This window comes from Brienomyrus brachyistius, chromosome 10 (assembly GCF_023856365.1).
Source record: "Brienomyrus brachyistius isolate T26 chromosome 10, BBRACH_0.4, whole genome shotgun sequence".
In the NCBI taxonomy this organism is placed as follows: domain Eukaryota; kingdom Metazoa; phylum Chordata; class Actinopteri; order Osteoglossiformes; family Mormyridae; genus Brienomyrus; species Brienomyrus brachyistius.
Genome location: NC_064542.1, coordinates 3,387,621 through 3,407,185, shown reverse-complemented (window position 1 = coordinate 3,407,185; position 19,565 = coordinate 3,387,621). Strand labels below are relative to the sequence as shown.

Below are 19,565 nucleotides of genomic sequence, written 5' to 3'. Positions count from 1 at the left end.
AAAGCGATGCCTCGCCGCCAAAGTTAATCCAGCGCTTTAAACAGTCAGGTACTTTATTTCAGCAGCCGCAAAATGTGCAAATAACTATCTCGGAAGGAAAATATGCGGTTTTCTCGGAGCGCGGCGGGAAGCAGCAGCAGATGTTTGGCTTTGAGGAAAACTCCTGCCGGATTCAGGACCAGGGACAGCGATCTTCGCATCAGCAGGACTCCGCGGAGTATGAAAACCACTGTACGGGCTCTCTAGACTCTCTATACAACCGGGTTTCTCAGCAAGCGTAAGTTCGCACACAAATACGTCTAAAATGTATAGCATGAAGAATAATGATTTTTGTGCACCAACCTCTGTTTCAGTAAATGCATAATGTAATGAATATTTAGTATGCGACGAAGAAAATGAGCCGAAAGGCTATTTACGTCTTGATATGCATTCAGAGAACCTATAGATGCACATTATATTAAAAACTTTTGAGTCAAATTTTCCATAACTACAGTGTACTACAGCATTTCCTACAACTCTTTGTTTCCTTTGTCCAAGCCAAGTATTTTGGGGGGCATATTTAGTGATGCAAATGAAAATGATTGAACTCTTTTTAATTTAAAAATACACTTTAACTGCAACTGGGGATCATTTAAACAAGCATTTAATTTTTCATTTACATGTTTAAATACTTTTCCCAAGGAGTGCATGTAAAGAGCCTTGTAGTTAGCAGAGAATAGGGTAGGTAGTTTTTAAATAGCTCTTGTCAATATATGCAGAACTGTCTATAAGAATGTTCATATATATGTACACACAGGTACCTAAGGTGGATAAACATGATGGAATGAAGAACAGTTACGTTAAATCAGACCACATATAATGCATACACCTTCAGTGCTGAAAATGTGTGAATTAAGACATTAGTAGAATTTCTCAAAGCTTAAGGTGATTATTTTTAATTATTTGGTTGCAAAACCAGATACTGACATAACTGTACAGTGGGAGATTGGTGGAAAGAGAAACACTGTTTTTTTATTAATATTTTTCTTAATTGTAAACCAGGCATGGGCATCTCAATATTCTATTCCCAGAAGTATATTAAGTCTCTAGCTTTAGTACCCTAGTAATTGTTTTGGAGGAATGAAAAGACAGAACTTTAGCCCATTTGAATCTATACAGATATGGTGTAATATAGAATACCGTTGTCTAAAGAAAAAGATAGTAGACGTATTCCATGTGTTTTGAGTTTTTGTCTAATATCTGACTAGTGGCACTTGAAGTAGATGCAGTGAGGTTAATACATTTCAGACAATAAATTGAATATCAGCACTCTTATTAGAAGTAAGCAGCATAAAATGTCTTTTCTAGGTTACAAGTTGTAATAAGATCCAGCAGAGGGCAAGCAATTTGATTCCATAGGGGCAAGAAGCATATAAAAACAGGTAATTCATTTTTCTCAGACTTAAAAAGGTGATATGTGCCATGTACTGTGCAGAGAAAGCAGACATAGGCCAAGCAAAGAATAGTAATGGAGGGACAGGATACCCTTTTCTGACTTCTGTCTGGAGAACAGATGGCCCAGATTCCTATCCTGACTCGTGAGAACCAATAGCAATCAGATGGGCATGAAGTGTAGATGTCCAGATGTGAACTTCTGGACCATGGACAAGAAATAATACATTCATTCTGATCAGATGAGTTTTCGGCCCTCGGGAGCAAATACAACAGCTTCAATGCTTGTAGATACGAATAAATTATATTCAGCATTGTTCTGAGAAATAAAACCTGCCAGGAATAAGCCCACTGTACCTCAAACTGAATAGTAGATGACATGTATTCATTTTACCCATTTACAGAAATGCCCAAATTTTATAATGACTACCCAAGATAAGATGACAACCGTTTCACCCATATATTACCTTAACAAGAGCAATATTTGATTTGTATGGAGTAGGTGGAGCCTCAGACTAATAAAGGAATGGCTTTCTTGGTCTTAATAGTTATTATAATTAAAGTCATTATGCAATTAAAGTCATTATTTTATTTTAGATTATGTGGTGTTAAAATAGTTTTGTAGGCGTGGGACTTTGCGCAGCTTATCAAGGTTCAACATGTACAATTTAACCTTTGATATTGATGCTGAGGGTTTATTATGTACTCATTCACTGTAGTGTCGTAATTTTGCTGTTTTCTAATAAAACTGCCGCTGCTCTGTTTGTGTAGCGTGTTTGTTCTTGCCGTCCTCCAGGTGCTTTGATTCCTTCTTGCGGTCTAAAAACATGCAGTTTGGAAAATTTGAATCTCTTGAATTGTCCGTAGTGTGTGACTCTGTGTGCGTGCATGCATGTTTGTTTGTGTGTGTGTGTGTGTGTGTGTGTGTGTCCATGTGCCCTGAGATGCACTGGTGTCCTTTCTAGGGAATCCCCCTGCCTTGTGCCATTTGGTTCTTGAGATAGGCTTTGGGCTTATTGTGACTCTGATCTGGATAAATGGTTGGAAGTTGGAAGAGTTTCCTATCGCTGAAACTTGTAATGTGTAAGCCAAGCTGGAGTTCCAAGGATACAGACACTTTGCTGGGGAAGATAATTAGTACTTTAGGCACCCAGCAGTCCTTGAGTACCCCTTCTGTGTGCATCTGGGAGGACTGCCTTTAGAATCTCCTTATACCATCTAGTCTTGTGCCACGATCCAAGCTGTTGAAATCTCAGATTGAATCAGGGTGTTATGATGATCAGGACGAGGGTTATGAAGATTTCCCCTTGTTGCTTTTTTTGCCTTTATGTATTCAGGCAATTTGTCAAGCAGGAGTTTGAAATAAATCAGCCATCAATCAGCCATGACAACTATATTTAAAGACAGCTGTAGAATATACCCCCCCCCCCCCCCTTCAAGGAACAAGACTGTAAACTTTCCGGGCTGTGATGACACTGAAATAGTTTTTGGTCATATCACTCAAGAAATGTATATGGGGGTTTAAGTGCAGAGAACCTTGTGTAATTGAACTTGGTGATTCATGCATTTGACATTCAATAAAGCTAGAGTGACACCGCTGCCCTCTGGCGGGACTTCGCTAATGTGTGCCATTAGACATGCCTACATCAGACATATTGTAATGCAGAGTATACATCATTCATGAGTGACGGAATAGGCTGCGCGGAAATGTGTGTGACACACCTTTGAAAGTAGGCTCTGTGAGTTGTTGTACATGAACCAGACTTGGGCTAAAATACGTTTTTGAATGCTTTATTATAGATCCATAACTCGTAAAAAAATTGCTAATAAATGTTATGCTTTATTTTGAGCGTGTGTGGTGTGTGTGGGTGTGTGTGCCGGTTGTTCATATGTGTAAGATGCTGACTCTGGGCTGCAAAGCCTCACTCTTTCTGCCATATGCTGAAGCAGCTACGGCTGACGGGGTTCCTATGGAAACAGAGGGGTCAGTTAGGGGGGCGATGACTCTCAGTTTTCTGTATGGCTAAGAGATTCGTTCCAGAGGCAGGGCTTAAAAATACCCGGAGTGCATAATTTCAGAATCAGAGAGCAGTATACCACCTTAAATTAATGCACCTCTAAATTTAAAGTACCTGTAAATACACTGACACATTTGCTGAATGCAAAGAAAAACAAATGCAAATGGGGAACATATAAAAACAAAATAGCTCAGCTGACAGATTTAAAGAGTAAGTTTGGTGTGTGCCATGTTACCTGGTAAGTGTCATTAAATGTCTGCTGTTTGCATCAGGTGGAACGTTTGTTGGCAAATTGGACTTTGTAGAATACTGCCATGGAAGAATCCCAGCAGGCTCTTCATAAACGTTTGAGAAATTAGCTTTCATATCATAGCTAATTGGAATTCCGCTAGGCTTTGCCCCTTTACACATGGAGTACACCTGTTAAACCTACCGGGCTGGGAGGGAACAAAAACGTGGACTGTCTGGGGGTCCCAGAGGACCAGCTTGAGAAACAATGGTCTGCATAACAAAGACACACACCAGTGTGCCCTGGGAAGAACAGTAGGTTCTATTCTCATAGACTCGATGTAAATTAAACCATGTCTTCTTGAACTTCTTGTGGCTCTGAGGTTAGGGATCTGTGCTGGCGATTGGACAGTCTATTCTGTTGGGCCCTTGAGCAAGGCCTTTAACCTGCAATTGCTGCAATTATCCTGGGTATGACCTTAATCTACATCCAGCCCTGTAAGCAGGTCCTCCAACTTTCAGGAAAAAATTGGGGGATGTTGGCAGGATTAGAACTCCAGCCACCGGAAAATACTTAACACTGTTCCATTCCATTCAAACTAGTGTAGTGCTGTGGTATCACACAGTGCACAGCTGCACTTGGGTTCTTATCCCTGAGGTGGTTTGTTGTATGGTGGGTGCGGCAGTGCGCACTCCTTTCCTTTTTGAACTAAGCTCTGGTGAGCATTTTGTGATAGGAAGCACATTGCAGTTTTGCCTTAAAGCAGTTTTCAGACCGAAGGCGGCAGGCGCTGCCCTGCACTCTGAAACCTATTATTTTCTATGGATTCTGTAGCACGAGAACGGTTTTGCGCTGCGTCAAGCAAAGCGCAAGCGCAGTGCAAAGGCCGCGCCGCGCACCGCGGTCAAAGTTGAAGTTTGATTCCGCGTGCTGTGAGGCATTGTAGCGCGACCAACACAAAGCACCGAACCAGGCACAGAAATCGAAGTGGAGAAGAAACTTGTATTGTTCCAATCTGAGTTCTTAGAGGTATATAACTCAAGCTTATCTTTTACCATGCGAAATATACATCGTCGTGACTGGTCGGGGCAACAATGAAATGACAGAAGAGTTTTGAAAACCACGTCTACTTTTTGCGCTGAATCCCGCGGCGAGCGCAGCGCATTGAGCGCAAACCGCAGTTTCTTTTTTAATAGATGTGCAAACCCACGGCGCACGCAGGGTTTTTTAAAAAACTTTTTTTTAACAAGAGAGAAGCAAATTCTCCATGAAACTCATCGGTATGTGCCCCCTTAAGCAGTTATACAAGAGATTATTACAAGGATTTAGCATGTAACAGGGCATTGTGTAGGATTTAGCGTTTCGGTAGTGAGATATTTCACCCGCTCGCACATTTGTCCCACTCTGTAATTCAACTCCCCAAAGGCTGTCTGTGATAATAGCCTTCCCTGCACAGCCTTACCCGTGGAAAGTTTCTTATGCAGTTAATGTGTACAGATGTTCCAGTTAATCTGTGTCTGTATGCACAAGTGCATGTATATGAGTGTGCGAATGCGTGATTTGGTCTTCGGTGGGAGGAAATACAGGTCAATGCGCCAAAGTTGATTTTTTTTTTTTTTTGTGTGTGTAAAAATGGAAATTGTTTAATATTAAAAGTTGGATGTACTCTTCATCTTCCCAGTTAAAGTACCAGTCCAGTTAAATTGTGGACATACTGCACCTCATTTTGATACTCAGTTCTGGAGCAGAAATGTAATAATAATAATAATTTAATGGGTGGGGTGGGATGATTAGCGCTGCTGCCTCACAGTAAGAAGGTCCTGGGTTTGGTCCCGTTCACACACTCGCCGCGTGTTCCAGTGGGTTCTTGCCTGGGGCTCCGGTTTTCACCCACGATCCAAAAGTGTACAGATTAGGTTGATTGGCTAAACTGGCCCTGTAGTTGTGTGAGTGTGAGTGTGTGCGCCCTGCGGTGTGTTGGCGACTGCCCAGGGTTGGTTCCCACCTGCACTCATTGTTCACGGGATAGTCTTCGTGACCCCAGTTGGGATTAAGCAGTTTCAGAAAATGGATGGATAAATAAATGGAATTTAATGGGTGTGTTAGTGTGTCCTGCAATGGGATGGCACCCCAGTCTGGGTTGTTCGCTGTCTTGCATAGGCTCTGGACTCCCCGTGACCCTGAATAGGAGACGCGGTTACAGAAGATAGATGGATGGATGGATAGATAATCCAGTTATAGACTTGAGCATTAAGAATGTGATGGATCTGCAAAAGTTGCTGCGCAGGGATAAGCTCCAAGTGTTATTACCACTGATCACTGCTGGCTACTTGTGCAGAAACTACAGACAGTCATCCCGCTGGTGGTCAAGTGTTTCCCTTGGCATGCATTTCATTTCTGATGCTTTAGATCGGTTATCTCCTCATGATTGTCTCTTTTGTCCTCAAGCACACCTGTCACTCTGTGTTAACAGTGGTGCGTCTCCCTTTTGAAGACGTGCTGGCAGCACAACCTGCGTGAGAAGGGTCTCATTGTCACCTGCTCCTCTGTTTGTGTAATGAAAGGAAGAATCATTCATGCTTCACAGCCATCAGTACTTTATTTCCCCATCCCTGGCTGTATGTGTTATGGCGCTGCATGGAGCAGGCAGGTAAAAGGTGACGATTCACTTGTGGCCCCAAGAGACAACAGGGGTTTACTGAGGAAATTAAAATGACCTAAACAGGAGTAAACACTACAAAGGGAACCGGGAAACATCAGGAACAGAAATTCAGAAACAAACCAAGTAACAATACACAGCAGCATTAGCACACAATGACTGACTGGGGAAACAAAGAAAGGCAGACACTTTACACTGATAACAAGGGCTAACAAAGGGCCGGTGTGAACAACTAATCAAAAAAGCCATAGAACGAGACACAAGTGAAATAACTTACAGTTAAGAAGACCAGGAACAAGGGAACCTAACAAACACTAAGGCTTAACAGTAACACTAGGGAAGACTAGAAAAATAAGGTATGGAGAACAAAATAAAACCAGGTACAAGGTAAATCAAAAGTGCAAACAAAAAGCAAAGACAAAAGTGCAATACCAAACACACTGGAGAAACTGATAATACTTGAGCTACAAATGAGGCCTGTGGACGAACTCAAACTCCTGACCGGTGGGTTTATAGTCACAGGGACAAAAGGCTCAACTCACTGAGCTATGCAAAACACACTAGGGACTTAGGCACCCTGGGGTTAAAGGACAAGGTACAGTAGGACAGAACAGACCCTGACCAGTGAATGTGTATGTGGCCAGTGAATTTGTCTAATCCAATGTTTTCCATTCTGTACACATAGACAGTCCACATTTTTGCTCCGTCCAAGCCCCGAGGAAGCAAAAATGTGGACTGTCTGGCAGGGAGCTCGGAGGGAGCAAAATCACGGACTAACTGGGTCCCCATGGACCACATTAGGAAACACTGGTGTAATCTAAAGGCACATCTGGAAAGGTTTGTCTAGGTTCACTGGCTTTGTACTATAGCTTTCACTGCATTTGTTGATACTTCAGTGGAGTCCAAATTGTTTTGACTGTGCAGTTTAAACCCATATCATCAATTTAGTTAGATGCAATTGGAAGATTTTTTATGCTTTCCCTAGACAGCCTCCCATGTTACCATACCAATATGTAATTGCCACTGTCAGCTGAAAAAAAAAATCTTATCTAACCTTAGGCAGGGAGTGCAGGGTGTGGAGAGTGATTTTCTTCCTGAATGCACCGCTGCTGGTATGGAGAGGAAATCCAAATAGCCTGTGAGAAGTAATTCCAGCTGCAGTTCTGCTTCGGTGATTAAGCCACCTGTGAGCTTTCCCCTGTGAGATCATACAGCACTGCCTCACCAGTAGTATGGGACACACACTTGCAGACACACACAAACACCGAAACGCATGCACACCCCCGCATGGAACTTCATAATATGATATTCACTTAATGAAATTATAATTTTGTCCATCAAATAATTCAGTAAAGACCAGTGCTGCCCAGGTCATAAATTCTGGCTCTGTAATGACATTCAGTGAAAACTGAACATGGCAGTTTCTAGTTTAATGAAGTAAGAATGCTCGGTCCAACTTTTGAAAGTCGGTCTGGGTCTTTTTGTTAAGTTGAACAGAATTGTGCCCAGGCGACAGTTCACAAAGCCACGGGTTTGATGGGATCCAGGGTAATTGCCGAGGTTCTGGGTAACCTCTGTGACATGCCATTGAGGGAATCGATTCTTTCATCCGTACACCGCAGGGGTCTCTAGGGTGCCAAGATTGCTGCTTGAAGTTGTGCGTGATTTGTATTGTAGCATGGAATAATACAGATTTTGTTTATTTGTCGAACTATTAAAAAACTAGAGGAAACCCACACAAACACGGGGAGATCTCCAGACACACACAGCTGGAGACTGGAACCAAAGGCAAAAGTCGTATGACTTGCAGAAGATGAATAAGCAGACTGCCACATTGATTTGTGAAGAACCTATGATCTCTGGCATAGAGATCCATGGGACACTGCAGCTCTGGAAGATGGAAGGGGAACATGTATTTTACATCCTCATGGCTGGAATTGGGAGAACAACCGAACAACACAGAAGTACACTGTACTGTAAATGAAGAAGAACGTGAAGAAATGTAAATTGGCATCATGTGAACCCTTGAGTGCAGAAAGTCTCTCCGACACACAAAAACAGCTTCTTTCGACAGACAAACAGACAGACAGGTAGGTAGATAGGTTGGTAGGTAGGTAGGCAGGCAGGCTGGTAGGTATGTAGGTAAAGTAGGTAAAGTGACTGGTCCTTTGGTTAGTTAGTTATTTAGTTCCCCTTCCTCTTACCAAAACGTCCACACCCTCCCAAGTTTTCAATTTTATACATTTTTCACACCTGTAAATAATGGGTTGAAAATAGCACTGGTATATACTTTTACTCCATCTATGCCTTTGCTAAAACATATTTTGAAAGCTACTGCTGTTTTGTTTGACATGGGGTTCAGAAAGAGAGGGATAATTTAGATGCTTCTGAATGGTTTGCTGTTGGGTCAGACGTAAATTTTTCCTAAAGGGAGCAAAATCCTATTTTGTGGCATCTGTTTTTAAGATTTTACTGATTATATGATTGAAGTTTATAAAGAGAAAGGAAAATCTGGAAACCAGAGTGAAATGAGCAGAGTAGAGAAGTCAGTAGTGCAGTGTGTGACACTGTGTATTTCTGAAGCTGCAGCAGGTGACAGTAGTGTAACGAGTGACTTTGTGTACTGAAGCTGCAGCAGGGTGACAGCAGTGCAGGGTGTGACACTGTGTATTTCTGAAGCTGCAGCAGGGTGACAGCAGTGCAGTGTGTGACACTGTGTATTTCTGAAGCTGCAGCAGGGTGACAGCAGTGCAGTGTGTGACACTGTGTATTTCTGAAGCTGCAGCAGGGTGACAGCAGTGCAGGGTGTGATACTGTCCAGCATAGTGTGCTTATAGAGATAATTATCCCACTACAGTGCAGTGGGAATGCTCAAACCATTTCAAGTCCTGCCAGTTTCATATACGCAGGGCAAGTCTGTACGAAGAAGTCTGACTTCTGAACACAGAACAGATTTAAGCGCCAGCATCTGTTCGTATTCTGTGAAAATGCAATGGGGGCCTTTGATGAAAAGGCCCAGTTCCTTTACCAACTGAAAGCCTGTATTATCTTTACAGTACAAATCAAGATGTGGAATGGCACCCAGTTATGAAGCCGTTATCAATTACGGCATTAGAGGAATAGCGATAACCTCTCCTACTGTAATTCTCTCTCTCAGGATATTTTAAGTTTTCAAGTATCAAGTGTTATTGTTATGTGCGTTCAGAGAAACACTGAAATTCTTAGGCTGCTGTTGCAGGGTGGGGGATCATGGGATAGTACAACACAGTGCAAGACAAACCAGTACAATATATGAAGGAGTAAATAAATAAAGTAATAAGTGCAGTGGGGCTACAGTATAGGAAAATAAGTAAGGATGCAAATAAATAAGGTACGAATAAATGACAGGAGGAATATTAAGAAAGATCTAATGCAATGGGAGGTATTGATGTCAGTCACCGGTCTAGTAATCTGCTGCCATGTCTCCTCCCCCTTGTTTCTTTTCCCTTCCTTCACCCATTCTTCTTATCCCCCCTTTTTTCTGCATCCTTCTCCATCCTCTCTGCTCCCCTGTCCAGGGCGGAGGGAGGCAGTGCCAAAGTCATGCACCGTCGCCACACCACCCTGCGTGAGAAGGGTCGTCGGCAGGCAGTCCGTGGGCCGGCCTACATGTTCAATGAGCGCGGCACCAGCCTGACCGCTGAGGAGGAGCGCTTCCTGGATGCCGCTGAGTACGGCAACATCCCCGTGGTGCGCAAGATGCTGGATGAGTCTAAGACACTCAACGTCAATTGTGTGGACTACATGGGCCAGAATGCATTGCAGTTGGCGGTGGCCAATGAGCACCTGGAGGTGACAGAACTGCTGCTGCTAAAGGAGGGCCTGGCCCGTGTGGGTGATGCCCTCCTCCTCGCCATCAGCAAGGGCTATGTACGCATCGTGGAGGCCATCTTGGGCCACCCGGCCTTCGCGGGGGGGCTGGAGCGCGAGCTACACAACGACGACTTCTACGCCTACGATGAGGACGGCACACGCTTCTCGCATGACGTGACTCCGCTGGTGCTGGCTGCGCAGTGCCAGGAGTATGAGATTGTGCACATCCTGCTGGTGAGGGGTGCACGCATCGAGAAGCCTCACGACTATTTTTGCAAGTGCGCGGAATGTGGTGCACGGCAGCGGCGTGACCCCTTCAGCCACTCGCGCTCCCGCATGAATGCTTACAAAGGCCTGGCTAGCCCTGCCTACCTCGCCCTGTCTAGTCCAGACCCCGTTCTCACCGCCCTGGAGCTCAGCAATGAACTGGCTCGGCTTGCAAACATCGAGACCGAGTTCAAGGTAAGGCAATTTTGCCTAGAATCCCTGCAAGATTAATCCTTGGGTAGAGCAAATATAAAACTGAATTATTACCAAAATTGAGTCTCTTAGACTCTGTTTTGTCTCACGACAAAATATCTTAGTCCAGCTATGCTCGGTTTTGAGGAAAACATTTGACAGCCTACTACACATACGAATGAACAGTCAAAAATCTTTGAAGCCCCTTTTCTCAGTTTCAGTGGCAGCAGAGTTACTGTGTTTTGCCTTTGTAGGGCAGTACAATGCAGTGCAATTGGGTTGCTTACACTGGTTAATCCACAGGGAGGTCCGTTGACGTTGATCTGATGCATTTAGGCTTCAGGCAGGTTTGCACTGCATGCTCTGTCAGCATTTGCTTGCATGTTAATGTGTCTTGGCAGTACAATATTGGGCTTCAAACAAGTATCTCAATGAGAATTTGCTTTGAAGGAAAGAGGTCACGACAGCTTTCATTTTTATCAGCTCTTGTCCTTGTGTTGCTGGATGGCTGCAAAATTAAATAAGTTCCACAAGGGGCCCATTTAATTGGCTGCAATCAACCTGTATTATGACCTATTTTTTTACATCTCTATTGTTTTGTTGATGTGGATGGCGTCATTCCTTTTATTCATTCCTGAGGGGTAATAATAGGCATGTGGAGTATCACCCACAACTCTTATGTAGAGGGCTCTCACTTATGGTTTTTGTGCAGCTTCTAAGGTTACAGTACTGTCCACACACGCATATTCATATGACCACAGAGCCTCCAAGCAAGCAGGAGCTGCTTTGAGTTGTGAAGCCCCAGAGCACAAGTGCTTGGAACATACAGATGAGGATAATCATCATCTGTGCCTTCCCAGATAACATTTCCCAGATAACATTTCCATCATTTCTGTCATTTCTGTCATTTTAAAGTTGACAATGTCCAGGTTTTGATGCTAACATGATACAAAGTTATTTAATCCATCAAGGTAGAAAGTGTCTATGTCTGTATCCGTATTTCCAGAACATTCAGAGAGCTTGCCCTAAAGGTTTGTGTTTCATCAGACTGCATCAAAGCAGTTTCCAGAACAGTATGACTGAATAAGACACCTGGGCATTTTTGGTCTCTGCTAATTTAATTAAGCAATGAGTGATTTTCAGGCATTAATTAAAAACAGTCACGTTTTAATATCCTGTAACCTTCCTTCTTGTGTGTTGATAAATGTACTTGATCATCAGTTTGGCTGAAGCTTTAGAATAAAGGCAGTCCATTTACAATTGAGGTCGATGGGAGATGTGCACTAGTTTAAGGAGACCTTTAATAGGTGAACTCCAAAGGAGTTTATGGAAACCTTTAACAAGTCTATAGAAGATGTGCGTTTGGTGAAGCCTATAGGAGATGTGCACTAGTTTAAGCAGACATGTAGCAGGTGAAGTCCATAGGAGATGTGCACCAATCTAACATATAGGAGATTTTGCTGATAGTACTGATATACACTCAATAATCAACTGCTGAGCTACTTGGTGATAAACAATTACGAATCATGTTAAACGGAAGTTATTTTTTCTAGCTATTAATTTAGCTATAAGTTTCAGCTCTTCCCATAATCCAATCGGGTTCCATCTCTTTTTTTTATAAGGTGGGGATCTAAAACTTCATTAAGATATAACCTTGTTAACAGTAAAGTCACAAATTAATTTCTTCACTTCCAGCACGTGAGTTTGTACCAACGTTTAAAGTAATTTTGTGGGAAAGTCCCAGTATACAGAACTTTAAGACTTTAGCCTTTAAGGCATTTTTAGGATAAAACCTCTAAAGTCTGGGGCTGTATGTGTTTATCAGCAGCCTTTTTGAACACACTGATACTTTATTATTATTATTATTATACTTGGGTATTCTGAAACATGGATGTTATGTGGCACTGCTTGCTGTTTCATTAGTCTTTGCTGCACACAGAGTACTGTGGGGCGCCTCAAACCCTGATTCATTCCTTAAACCTGCGTATGATCATACAGCCAGCGCCACAGCTCTGTGGCATGTCCCTGATGCTCATGATGCTCAATCACTCTGACAGACTTTCATTTCTTAGGGTTACCCTGCCAGCCTGGGAGTTTCTAATTAAAGGAGGGAATCAGGCAGGTGCCAAAGGACTCATCCTGTGTGTTTTTTTTCAAGAACCATGATTGTTTGAGTGATCTTTGCACTCCGCTCTCTAATATCCACAAATCCGCTGTTAGCAGCATTAAAGGTGACAACGGAGCCACCTCTGTCAGCTGTTAACTGTTAATCCCCACTGACTGCTATTTCTGTAACACTGTAGGTATTATTGCCCTCTGCTCTCTGCCTCCCACATAAATGCTATTAGTAGCAAATCTGTAACAGTGACAGCAGACCCACCCCTGCATTCTGCCAGCTGGAAATCACAGAGGTGCTCAAAAAAAATGACTGCAGTCATTATGAGCTGCAAATTTCTCAGCTATAGTCAATCATGAAGCTGTGATAGTTTTCTGCAGCTTGGAGCCACCATCCTGGCTCTACACTGAAACTGTCAGCACCAGTGTAGTTTTACTGTCTCCCTGTCCCTCTCATCTTTCCCTTTATTCATCTACTTTCTTTAACTCTCACATTCTTCATGTCTCTTGATGTTCCTCCTTCACCCCACCCTTCCTGTTCTCTTCCTTCCCATCACTGACTGCTCTGGTTCCCTCATGACATTCCTGCTGCTGTTCCTTTTTCTCTCTTCGTTTCCCCCCTCACATCTGACCTCCCCCCCACCCCCCAACCAACTACCCTCATGCACAGAATGATTACCGGAAGCTGTCCATGCAGTGCAAGGACTTTGTGGTGGGGGTGCTGGATCTGTGCCGGGACACGGAGGAGGTGGAGGCCATACTGAATGGGGACGTGGACCAGGCCCCCCCGGGTGATCATCACCGCCCCTGCCTGAGCCGTGTTAAGCTGGCCATCAAGTACGAGGTCAAGAAGGTGAGGGTATTCCTGGCCGTATCTCATGCTGACTAAAGAAGGATAAGACTGATTGCAGCTGTCAGAGATCCGGAAGAATGTGTCGAGAAGTGAGGCTGTAATCATACCATAACTTTATCAATTGACTTTTAAATCAGATCGCAGACGTTGCATTCAAGGATCAAAAAACTGCCATCTAGGAAAGAGTCCTCTGAAGATATTGGCAGAGGGGCCTTTTGGGGCAGGTGATGCCTGCTGTTTTTCAGGGAGTGGGTCCTGAGAAGGGGGGCTGGCTTTACGGAAGCCGACGCATAAAGCCATGCACTCATCCAAAGAAACTCAAAAGGAAGCCGCTATGATACACAAAACAGTAACAGCAAAACTACATAATCCGTTACTGATAATACATTGGAGGAGGGGGTACCCCTCCAAGCCCTGCACTTAATCTTCACAAAACATATTAATGAAGTGCAGAGACAACTGAATAGTGTACGACGGTGTTTCCCAATGCAATCCTCGGGGACCTGCAGACAATCCCTGTTTTTGCTCCCTCCCAGCCCCGAGGGAGCAAAAATGTCGACTGTCTGGTAGGGAGCTCGGAGGGAGCAATAACATGGACAGAGCTGTGGGTCCCTGAGGATCAGATTGGCAAACACCAGTGTATGACATTAAAATTTCTTCTGAGATTATTCTGAAGTCAAGGAGTATATAATTCCAGTTTGAATTATATCCAGGCATCTCACTGCTTGTTTGACTAGTGATTTCACAAACTCAGCCCCCAATTAATTAAATGAGTGATTGATCATTTAACTTCATTATTGCCAACACGCCTAGCAATCCATTTAACTGTTAAGTGACTCAAGGAAATCTTGAGGGAAAAAGTCAGCATTTGCTTAAGCGTGTTTAAAGAGTCGGTATAAAAAGCACAAAGCGGTACTGACAGACTGCATGATTCTTCAAATATCACATTAAAACACTATTTACCTAGTCTTATGGGTGCACATATGCCGTTAGTCGTGTGTAAATGAATGTTTTTTTTTAGTTTGGGGAAGATGGTGGCACAGGAGGTAGTGCTTTCGTTCGGCAACTGGAGGGTTGCAGGTTCGAGCCCTGGTTCCTCCTGACCCCATCAAAGTGTCCTTGAGCAAGACACTGAACCCCAAATTGCTCCCGGTGAGCAGGTTGGCACCTTGCATGGCAGCCTCCGCCACCGGGGTGTGAATGAGTGTGTGGATGGGTGAATGTGAGGCATGAAATGTAAAGCACTTTGAGAACCCGTAGGAGTAGAAAAGCGCTATATAAATGCAGTCCATTTACCATGCAGTACATTTACCATGTTTTTGCTCTGGTTTTCTTTAGATTTCAGCCTATGCTCTTTATAATGTAAACCATTACCATTTTCCATTTCTATATAATGAAATCTTTATAGATATGTATCATAGCACATTTAAGTGATCGATGGTTTAAATTAAGAAACAGAAACACAATTCCACTAGATCCTCAGATTCCTCATTATATGTGGAACCAAGTATTACTTCTGCAAGCTTGTTGTGACTCTCATAGGTATTCACTGGTGGTGTCAACAAGGTCATTGCGCTTCCATCTAATACAAGGTACACTGACACCTAAACCAGTGTATGCAGCATCATTTATTAGACCAGCCAAAAAACCTTTGGTAAAACTGCTGCTAGACATTGTTGCAATTTGTTCTCATACAATTATCCTCAGTATCTCAGTTGACTTGGCAATTTCTGCATATAAAAAACAGCTGAAATTGTGGCTCAGATCAGCTGTCCAGCCATGTTCAACTAATGCCTTTGGAATCAACCTTTTTATGGCTAAAACATATTTCAGTTAAATCTTCACACTGACCTACTCGGAAACAATCAGCCCGTTTGGCCAAAGTATAACAATCTGAAAAGGGTGTTGGAGGGGCATGGACAACAGATTCAGGGCAGATTCAGGGGGCCCAGAACTTTGCAGGGGCCCTTGAATATCTAAAATTATATGTAAAATTGGACAAGGTTCCCAAGTGAAAGGGGGTCCAAATTATTAGGTACGCTCCTGACCTGAAAGGTGGACTTAAATCTTACTCCCGGGTTAAAAGTGTAACTTTAATTAAAAGTTTAGCAAGCATAGCATTTACATACTCAGAAGCTTGACTCCCTAATGCCTGTGTGTACAGTGAAGGTTTAAAGCTGTCTGGTTTCAGCTGAGTGATCCTGATGGATTTAGATTTAGCCCAATCAGTGTGTATGTAAATATGGTTCGAATTTAAATCTCGTTTTACTAATTAAGTCAAAAAGGCCTGTGTGAGATTTAAAATAATTCTGTTGGCAGCTCTTCAGGACTGGCAGACATGCTGTCAGCACTATGGATTATTCCTACGTCAGACAGGCTGCTACTTAACACTCGCTTAATCTCTTGTCACGTTAATCAAAGGTATATCCTGGGGCTTCATGTAAAGGGATCAAAATACAGCCAGTGATCAAAGTGAGCAGATACCACATTGATTTTGCTAGGACTGCATTTAACTTCTTTATTTTGTATACAGGTGTTTTATGTAAACCTTATTAGTGAGAAGTAAATTAACCCAGCCTTATATACCTTGGACAATAAAATATGTTTATCAAATTATTGGTAAGTTGAGTCCACCATTGGAAAAGAGTTTGCAATTGTTTCTTTTTAGGCAGAAAATATTAAATGTACATCATGCAGGCAAATTCAGCTTTTAGGCAAACCTTTGTGAATAATCATGCGACAAAATCTGTCCTAGTCAGCACCAGTCACAGCAGAAGTTAAATCTAAGTACATTTTTGTCCGCCTTTCAATGCACATACTAACATTTCAAATTCAGAGATATTACCATTTACCAAATGAAAACTGTTGAAACATAAAATTTCCTGCTAATCGTGACCAAAATAAGTGTTTAGAAGTCTGTTTAGTCTAATAATTCAAGACTGATTGCTCCAGGAAAGTTACAGGAAAACTGCATTCCACTGGAGTATAAATGACTGATACAGTAGGCTCACTTCAGTGTCTTTCCTGGCTATATTTATATAAACTGCATCTATGACACTCAGGCAGCTGTAAAGTACACTCATTTAATTTAATATACAAATGATATTTCCAAGCATAGAAGGATTACAATGGTGATGTTTCATGCTGAAAATATGAACCTTTTTGCATCAAAAGTTCCAGGGTTCTCGTGAAGCTCATAGGGTTATTGTTCAGATTCCATCCATCCATCCATCCATCATCCTCCACTTATCCGAGTTCAGGTCGCGGGGGCAGCAGTCTCAGCAGGGAAACCCAGACTTCCCTCTCCATGGCTACTTCATCCAGCTCCTCTGGGGGAATCCTGAGGCCTTCCCAGGCCAGCCAAGAGACATAGTCCCTCCAGCGTGTCCTGGGTCTTCCCCGGGGCCTCCTCCCAGTGGGACATGCCCGGAACACCTCACCAGAGAGGCGCCCAGGAGGCATCCTGACCAGATTCCCGAGCCACATCATCTGGCTCCTCTCAATGCAGAGGAGCAGCGGCTCTACTCTGAGTCCCTCCCGAATGACCGAGCTCCTCACCCTTTCTCTAAGGGAAAGCCCAGTCACCCTGCGGAGGAAACTTATTTCGGCCACTTGTACTCGCGATATATGATTTCCCTCGCCCAGATGCGGGTCACTGGGCCCCCCCCCCGGGAGCCAGGCCTAAGGGTGGGGCTCGATGGTGAGAGCCTGGAGGCCAGGCCTGCACCCATGGGGCCTGGTCGGGCACAACCTGAAGAAGGCACATGGGTCCCCCCTCCAATGGGCTCACCACCTGTAGGAGGGGCCGGGTTCGGGTGCAGTGCGAGTTAGGCAGTGGCCAAAGGCGGGTACCTTGGCAGTCCGATCCTCGGCTGCAGAAGCTAGCTCTAGGGACATGGAATGTTCAGGTTCCCTGAACTATTATGTCCGCCATTTCTCTCCATGATCCCTGCAATGAAACAGAAGAGGTAATTGAGCCTGGGATCGATATGTCTCCGTGGGTAGCAAGTCATAAGAAAGACACCTTCCTACATCCTGCAAACGGGGGCTTAAAGGGATAGATTCTTCATGTTGGGATGTGAGAAGATGGCTGTCCCAGGAGTGGTTGTTTGGTAAAAAGGAAGAGAAGGGAAGGAGAGATGACCGGGAGAGACAGACATGAGAAAGGGATGTGGGTAGGCAACATAAAGCAAAAGAGAAAAAAAAACAAGGAGTAACACAGGAGTAACAACCGCGAAGTAGAGCCCTGCATTGGACCTGGGACCCAACGGAAATCTCACGGGAGCGGGAGGGTTTAAGGTTGGCAGGTGGGAGCAGACGGGTTTAAGGTTGGCGGGCGGGAGCGGGCGAGTTTAAGGTTGGTGGGCGGGAGCGGGCGGGTTTAAGGTTGGCGGGTGGGAGTGGGCGGGTTTTAGGTTGGCAGGCGGGAGCAGGCGAGTTTAAGGTTGGCAGGCGGGTTTAAGGTTGGCGGGCGGGAGCGGGCGGGTTCAAGGTTGGCGGGCGGGAGTATGCGGGTTCAAGGTTGGCAGGCGGGAACGGGTGGGTTTAAGGTTGGTGAGCGGTAGTGGGCGGGTTTAAGGTTGGTGGGCGGGAGCAGGCGGATTTAAGATTGGCGGGCGGGAGTGGGCGGGTTTAAGATTGGCGGGCGGGAGCGGGCGGGTTCAAGGTTGGCGGGCGGGAGTATGCGGGTTCAAGGTTGCTGGGCGGGAGCGGGTGGGTTTAAGGTTGGTGGGCGGGAGCGGGCGGGATTAAGGTTGGCGGGCAGGTTTAAGGTTGGTGGGTGGATTTAAGGTTGGCGGGTGGGAGCACGCGGATTTAAGAATGGCGGGCGGGAGCGGGCGGGTTTAAGATTGGCGGGCGGGAGCATGCGGGTTTAAGGTTGGCGGGCGGCAGCGGGTGGGTTTAAGGTTGGCGGGCGGGAGCAGGCGAGTTTAAGGTTGGCAGGCGGGTTTAAGGTTGGGGGGCGGGAGCAGGCAGATTTAAGATTGGCGGGCAGGATTAAGGTTGGTTTGGCTGGTTTAAGGTTGGTGGGCGGGAGCGGGCGGGTTTAAGGTTGACGGGCAGGTTTAAGGTTGGCGGGCGGGTTTAAGGTTGGCGGGCGGGTTTAAGGTTGGCGGGCGGGAGCGGGCGGGTTTAAGGTTGGCGGGTGGGAGCAGGCGATTTCAAGGTTGGCGGGCGGGTTTAAGGTTGGCGGGCGGGTTTAAGGTTGGTAGGCGGTAGGGGGAAGGTTTAAGGTTGGTGGGTGGGTTTAAGGTTGGTAGGCGGGTTTAAGGTTGGTGGTTGGTAGCGGGCGGGTTTAATGTTGGCGGGCAGGATTAAGGTTGGTTTGGCTGGTTTAAGGTTGGTGGGCGGGAGCGGGCGGGTTTAAGGTTGGCGGGCGGGTTTAAGGTTGGCGGGCGGGTTTAAGGTTGGCGGGCGGGAGCAGGCGATTTCAAGGTTGGCGGGCGGGTTTAAGGTTGGCGGGCGGGTTTAAGGTTGGTAGGCGGTAGGGGGAAGGTTTAAGGTTGGTGGGCGGGAGCGGGTGGGTTTAAGGTTGGCGGGCGGGTTTAAAGTTGGTGGGTTGGAGTGGGCGGGTTTGAGGTTGGCAGGCAGGTTTAAGGTTGGTGGGTGGATTTACGGTTGGCGGGCGGGAGCGGGCGGGTTTAAGATTGACGGGCAGGAGCATGTGGGTTTAAGGTTGCTGGGCGGGAGCGGGTGGGTTTAAGGTTGGGGGGCGGGAGCGGGTGGGTTTAAGGTTCGCGGGTGGGAGCAGGCGAGTTTAAGGTTGGCAGGCGGGTTTAAGGTTGACCGGCGGGATCGGGCGGGTTTAAGGTTGGCGGACGGTAGCGGGCGGGTTTAAGGTTGGAGGGCGGGAGCGGGCAGGTTTAAGGTTGGCGGGCAGGTTTAAGGTTGGTGGGTGGATTTAAGGTTGGCGGGCAGGATCGTGCAGTTTTAAGATTGGCGGGCGGG

At 45.1% G+C, this 19,565-nt stretch overlaps 1 protein-coding gene across 1 annotated transcript in view; it reads left to right on the top strand.

Annotated features, from left to right (window-relative positions):
• The first annotated feature begins 241 nt into the window (after window positions 1-241).
• Window positions 242-19,565, top strand: part of trpc7b (transient receptor potential cation channel, subfamily C, member 7b) — a 42,274-nt gene continuing 22,950 nt past the window's right edge. Inside the window, exons 1-3 of the mRNA XM_049029868.1 lie at window positions 242-277; window positions 9,895-10,651; window positions 13,434-13,616. Coding sequence (XP_048885825.1) covers window positions 9,920-10,651; window positions 13,434-13,616 — 915 coding nt within the window. The 5' untranslated portion in view covers window positions 242-277; window positions 9,895-9,919. The remainder of the gene's footprint in view (window positions 278-9,894; window positions 10,652-13,433; window positions 13,617-19,565) is intronic.